The sequence below is a fragment of the Anas acuta genome, chromosome 2 (assembly GCF_963932015.1).
Source record: "Anas acuta chromosome 2, bAnaAcu1.1, whole genome shotgun sequence".
Classification (NCBI taxonomy): domain Eukaryota; kingdom Metazoa; phylum Chordata; class Aves; order Anseriformes; family Anatidae; genus Anas; species Anas acuta.
This window is the reverse complement of record NC_088980.1, coordinates 157,089,132-157,095,461: the sequence shown is the minus strand read 5'-3', so window position 1 is coordinate 157,095,461 and position 6,330 is coordinate 157,089,132. Positions and strand designations below refer to the sequence as shown.

The following is a 6,330-nucleotide window of genomic DNA, read 5'->3' as shown; positions in this document are numbered from 1 at the left end:
TTGCAGCAGAGAGTAACGGCCATAGGTGGTGGTGCTACAGAAAGGAGAAAGAGGAAGAAAGAAGGAGGTATGTTGGCCATGATTCCTGACAGCATGGAATGGCCCCTTCCTTCCTTGCTGGCTTTCTTGTGTCATGGAATGAGCTACGGCTGGTGAGCCCGTGTGCCATGAGCGGCACAGAGGAGCATCCTCAGCCTGAGAGCTGGCTGGCACGGTGTTGGAGGCTGCTGTCAGGGGTGTTGGCGTGGGTCCTTAGCAGGGGTAGCAGGCTCTTCCGCCGTTGATGCAGCCCAGGCCTCCGAAGCCATAGCCTCCCAAGCCTCCAAGGCCAAAGCCTCCGAAGCCGCCTCCAGAGACGGGCACTCCCTGGGCGCTGAGGTTGCTGCCCACGGCAGCTGATGCGGAGGATCCAACGGCGGTGTTCTGGGGGAAGGAGCTGAGGATGGGTCCTGGCAGGGTGACCAGCACGGCAGGAGGCTGGATGACGACGCGGGAGTCCTCGCACTGCCTGACACAGGGCTCGTTGCAGCTGTTAGCCAGCGGGGTGGGTCCGCAGGGGCGGCAGATGTCGTAGCAGGACATGTCTGTGGTGTGGAGGGTCCCTGGAAGAGAGGGTGTTTGGAAGGTGGAGGGTGTTGGGGGCGTGAGGAGCGGTGCCAGGGGAGGCCAAAGGAACGAGGAGGCTTGGGGTTGTGGGGAGCATGGCTTTGGGGAGGTAGAAAGGCTGCTGAGGCTGAGGGGATAGTAAGGTTGGGGATATTAGGCTGGTCGGTCGGGCGAAGGATGGGAGTGGGGTTCAGGCTCACCTTGTTGGTCGCAGGGGAGAAGGCGTCGGGAGGAGTGTTTGAGGGTGTGAAGCGCAGGTACCGCTTTTATACTGGTCCTTGAGTGCCTTTGGGGCAAGAAACCGTTTGCGCATGACAGCATTTAGTATGAGGTGCTCTTACATGCCTAATCCTGGCAAGTAATGAGGTGGGGTGTGTTGTCGTTCCCACAACGCTCTGGTGTCCTTTTCTCCTGTTGAGGATGTGTCTCTGTGGCCGTGGCGGCAGCTTTTTAGTGAGAGTGGCTCTTCGGGTGGATCTGCATGGAGCGTGCGTTTGAGGGCAGTCGGCAGACGCGGCCAAAGCATGGCAGAGGTGGGGTGTCATGAAGTGAGGTCATGGCGTGTCACTCGTGCGGTGCTGTTTGCGGCTGCATTGTTGCGAGGAGGGGGCCCTATTTGCTGGCCTCGCCATAACACAGGCTGGTCTGGGCTTCCCAGATGTGTTGGGCATGAGGAACTGGCACTGACATCGCACCCGCTCCCTCCTTGCCTTCCTGTAAACTCCCTATGCTTGTGTTTATTCCTCATCTTTCACATTGGGTGTCCTACATCAGTTGGCGGCTTGGTGGCCTTTGTGCCTGAAAGGTCCTTTTGTGGGAGAAGGGAGGCTGCGTGTTTTCTTCTTGTGGCAGCATGGGGGTGGTAGTTTGGTCATGCGGAGGAGAGGTTTTTGCGACAGCAGGACGTTGTCCTCTCAGGCTTGGTTAAGAGCTTGCAAGCCCTGAGCTGAGGGGCAGTGGTTTGTCAGGGAGACTGAGGCAGAGCTTTTGGGGTCTTGTTTGGTGCTGAGCGTCCAAGGGTGAGGCCCTTCCCCTGCCTACGCTATGATGGTCAGACGCAGGGTTTAGACCCTGCAGCGGGCAATTGGAGGCATGCATGGTGCGCAGGGCCACAGCCGTGAGCCCCTCCTGGCTTGGTGGTCCTGGCATGGCTGTTGAGTGGCAAGGCCTGTCCCCGTTCGGCTGAGATGGATTTGGCTTGCTGCTGAAGTGAGTAGTGTTGGTTGCTGAGGAAGATGAAGCAAGGTAGGAAAGGGGGCTGTGCAACTGGGTGTGCCATGGTCCGTGAGGCCTACTGCATTGAAGCCAGGAATGCTGAGGGCACGGTGTGGTGTCCTTGGGAGGCCACTACTAATTCGCTTTGAAAGGTCCTGGTGAGTGGGAGAGGCTCCCGAAGGCTGGAAGAGAGTCGCCCCGCTCCTGTGTTCAAGAAGGTGAACAAGAAAGTTGTGTGCAACCAGAAGCTGGTTGTCCTGACTTCAGTCGCTGGGAAGGTTCTAAAGGAAATTGTCCCAGAAAGTGTTGTTGAGCAAACGAAGAACCAGAATGTGATGGGCAGTAGTCAGCAAGGATTTACATAGGGAAAGTCACGCGGGAACCTCCTCAGCCTCTTCTGTGTTGAAGTGACCAGCTTGGTGGATGAGGAAAAAGCAGTGGCAGCTGCTCAACTTTAGGAAAGCCTGTATGTAGTAAGGGCTTTCTTTGGCACTTGCTCCCATGACACGCTCATAGAAAAGCAAACAAAGTATGGGTTGGATAAAGTATAGGTTAGATAAAGGGACACAGGTAGGCTGAAAGGTGGCCGATTGCTTGGGTGCAGAGGCTTGTGCTGATTGGCACAGAGTGGTGTTGGAAGAAGGCCCTAGCGGTGTGGGCCAGGGCTCGGCAGTGAGGTCAGCAGTGTTCAAAATCCTCATTAGTGAGGTGGGTAATTGGATGTAGTCACCCCGCAGGAAGTTTTCAGATGACCCGAGACAGGGAGGAGCGACTGATGCACGTGATGAACGTGGCACCATTCAGAATGATGTGCAGAGGCTGGAGAACTGGGCAGAGAGGAACTTCATGAAGTTGCAGAAGGGGCAAAGCAAATTGCTGCCTCTAGGGAGGACTAACGCCAGGCAGCAGGACATGGTGTTGTCCGACACAGGGGAGGCAGCTTTGCCAAGCAGGACCTTGTGTTGCTGTTGGAGAGCAAGCTGACGATGAGTCAGCAATGCAGCCTTGCGGCAAAAGAGGCCACCATGCTCCAGGAGGGCATGGGGAAGAGCGATGCCAGCAAATTGAGGAATGCGTTCCGTCATCTCTCCTCAGCACTGGTGAGGCCCCTCGTGGAGTCCTTTGTCCAGTTAGAGGCGCCCCAGAGGATGGCAGAAGCAGACAGGCTGGAGCAATTCCAGTGCATTGCAACCAAGATGCTGAAGGGCCTGGAGCCTCTTCAGTATGACGAGAAGGTGAGAGAGCTGGGCGTTTTCAACCCGCAGAGAAGGGTGCTCAGGCTGAATCTCCTCCTTGTTCCAAATACTGGATGGGCGGGAATGAAGACAAGGAAGCCAGACAACCTCCAAGCTGTCAAAAGAAGAAAAATGACAACCTCCGTTCTCCCACAAAAGACCTTCCAAGCACAAACGCCACCAAGTCGCCAACTGACGTATGACACCCAATGTGAAAGACAAGGAATCACAGAATCACAGAATCACAGAATTTCTAGGTTGGAAGAGACCTCAAGATCATCGAGTTCAACCTCTAACCTAACACTAACAGTCCCCACTAAACCATATCCCTAAGCTCTACATCTAAACGTCTTTTAAAGACTTCCAGGGATGGTGACTCCACCACCTCCCTGGGCAGCCTGTTCCAATGCCTCACAACCCTTTCAGTAAAGAAGTTCTTCCTAACGTCTAACCTAAAAGTCCCCTGGCGCAACTTTAGCCCATTCCCCCTCGTCCTGTCACCAGGCACGTGGGAGAACAGGCCAACCCCCACCTCTCTACAGCCTCCTTTAAGGTATCTGTAGAGAGCGATAAGGTCACCCCTGAGCCTCCTCTTCTCTAGGCTGAACAAGCCCAGCTCCTTCAGCCGCTCCTCATAGGACTTGCTCTCCAGGCCCCTCACCAGCTTCGTCGCCCTTCTTTGGACCCGCACAAGCACCTCGATGTCCTTCTTGTAGCGAGGGGCCCAAAACTGAACACAGTACTCGAGGTGCAGCCTCACCAGAGCCGAGTACAGGGGGACGATCACCTCCCTAGCCCTGCTGTTCACGCTGTTTCTGATACAAGCCAGGATGCCGTTGGCCTTCTTGGCCACCTGAGCACACTGCTGGCTCATATTCAGCCGACTGTCCACCATCACTCCCAGGTCCTTCTCTGCCTGGCAGCTCTCCAACCACTCATCTCCCAGCCTGTAGCTCTGCTTGGGGTTATTGCGCCCCAGGTGCAGGACCCGGCACTTGGCCTTGTTGAACTTCATGCAGCTGACCTCAGCCCATCGGTGCAGCCTATCCAGATCCTCCAGCAGAGCCTTCCTACCCTCGAGCAGATCGACACACGCACCTAACTTGGTGGCATCTGCAAACTTACTGAGGGTGCACTCAATGCCCTCGTCCAGATCATTGATGAAGATGTTAAAGAGGACCGGCCCCAGCACCGAGCCCTGGGGGACGCCACTAGTGTCTGGCCTCCAACTGGACTTGGCTCCATTTACCACAACTCTTTGGGCCCGGCTATCCAGCCAGTTTCTAACCCAACGAAGCGTGCGCCAGTCCAAGCCAAGAGCAGCCAGTTTCTTGAGGAGAATGTTGTGGGAGACGGTGTCAAAAGCCTTGCTGAAGTCAAGGTAGACTACATCCACAGCCTTTCCCTCGTCCACCCAGCGCGTCACTTTGTCATAGAAGGAGATCAGGTTCGTCAAGCAGGACCTGCCTTCCATAAACCCATGCTGACTGGGCCTGATCGCCTGCTTGCCCTTCAAGTGCCGCATGATGACTCCCAAGAGGATCTGCTCCATGAGCTTCCCTGGTACTGAGGTCAAACTGACAGGCCTGTAGTTCCCTGGGTCAGCACTCCGGCCCTTCTTGTAGATGGGCGTCACATTCACTAGCCGCCAGTCAGCTGGGACCTCCCCCGATAGCCAGGACTGCTGATAAATGATGGATAGGGGCTTGGCCAGCTCCTCTGCCAGTTCTCTCAGTACCCTTGGGTGGATCCCATCCGGCCCCATTGATTTGTGCACATCCAAGTGCCGTAGCAGGTCACCAACCAGTTCTTCGTGGATGGTGAGGGCCACATCCTGCTCCCCATCCCCTTCCACCAGCTCAGGGTACTGAATAAACACAAGTGTACAGAGAGGGCAGGATGGCAAGGAGGGAGCGAGTGTGACATCAATGCCTGAGCCTCGTGCCCAGTACATCTGGGAAGCCCAGACCAGCCTGCGTTATGGCGAGGCCAGCAAATAGGGCCCCCTCCTCGCAACAATGCAGCCACAAACAGCACCACATGAGTGACACACCATGACCTCACTTCATGACACCCCACCTCTCCCATGCTTTGGCCGCGTCTGCCGACTGCCCTCAAATGCACGCTCCATGCAAATCCACCCAAAGAGCCACTCTCACTTAAAAGCTGCCGCCACGGCCACAGAGACACATCCTTAACAGGAGAAAAGGACACCAGAGCGTTGTGGGAACAACAACACACCCCACCTCGTTACTTGCCAGGGTTTGGCATGTAAGAGCAGCTCACGCTAAATGCTGTCATGCGCAAAGAGTTTCTTCCCCAAAGGCACTCAAGGACCAGCATAAAAGCCGGCCCTGTGCCTTGCTCCCTCACACACTCCTCCTGACGCCTTCTCCCCTGCGACCAACAAGGTGAGCCTGAACCCCACTCCCATCCTTCACCCACCTGACCAGCCTTATCGCCCCACACGGCTGCTCGCCCCAGCCTCAGCAGCCTTTCTGCTCCCCAAAGCCATGCTCCTCACTACCCCAGGCCTCCCCACTCCCTTGGCCTCCCCCAGCACCGCTCCACACACCCCTAACATCCTCCGCCTTCCCAACACCCTCTCTTCCAGGCACCCTCCACAACACAGACATGTCCTGCTACGACATCTGCCGCCCCTGCGGACCCACCCCGCTGGCTAACAGCTGCAACGAGCCCTGTGTCAGGCAGTGCGAGGACTCCCGCGTCGTCATCCAGCCTCCTGCTGTGCTGGTCACCCTGCCAGGACCCATCCTCAGCTCCTTCCCCCAGAACACCGCCGTTGGATCCTCCGCATCAGCTGCCGTGGGCAGCAACCTCAGCGCCCAGGGAGTGCCCATCTCTGGAGGCGGCTTCGGAGGCTTTGGCCTGGGAGGCTTGGGAGGCTTTGGCTTCGGAGGCCTGGGCTGCATCTCTGGCGGAAGAGGCTGCTACCCCTGCTAAGGACCCACGCCAACACCCCTGACAGCAGCCTCCAACACCGTGCCAGACAGCTCTCAGGCTGAGGATGCTCCTCTGTGCCGCTCATGGCACACGGGCTCACCAGTTGCGGTTCATCCTTCCATGGCACAACAAAGCAAGCAAGGAAGGAAGGGGCCATTCCATGCTGTCAGGAATCATGGCCAACATACCTCCTTCTTTCTTCCTCTTTCTCCTTTCCATAGCACCACCACCTATGGCCACTACTCTCTGCTGCAATGCCTTGCTCACTAGCACAATCCCTTGGGAAACCTTCTGGGGCTGCTCCTACCAC

General features: G+C 56.7%; 2 protein-coding genes across 2 annotated transcripts; one reads left to right on the top strand and one right to left on the bottom strand.

The window, feature by feature from the left end:
• Positions 1 to 252: 252 nt before the first annotated feature.
• On the bottom strand, positions 253 to 582 carry LOC137851882 (feather beta keratin-like). The gene has a single exon (XM_068672979.1). The coding sequence runs from the start codon at positions 580 to 582 to the stop codon at positions 253 to 255; it is 330 nt and encodes a 109-aa protein (XP_068529080.1).
• A 5,108-nt stretch (positions 583 to 5,690) lies between these two features.
• On the top strand, positions 5,691 to 6,020 carry LOC137851881 (feather keratin 2-like). Its single transcript, XM_068672978.1, has 2 exons — positions 5,691 to 5,928; positions 5,962 to 6,020. Exons 1-2 carry the CDS (start codon positions 5,691 to 5,693, stop codon positions 6,018 to 6,020), a joined length of 297 nt encoding a protein of 98 aa, XP_068529079.1.
• Positions 6,021 to 6,330: the final 310 nt, after the last annotated feature.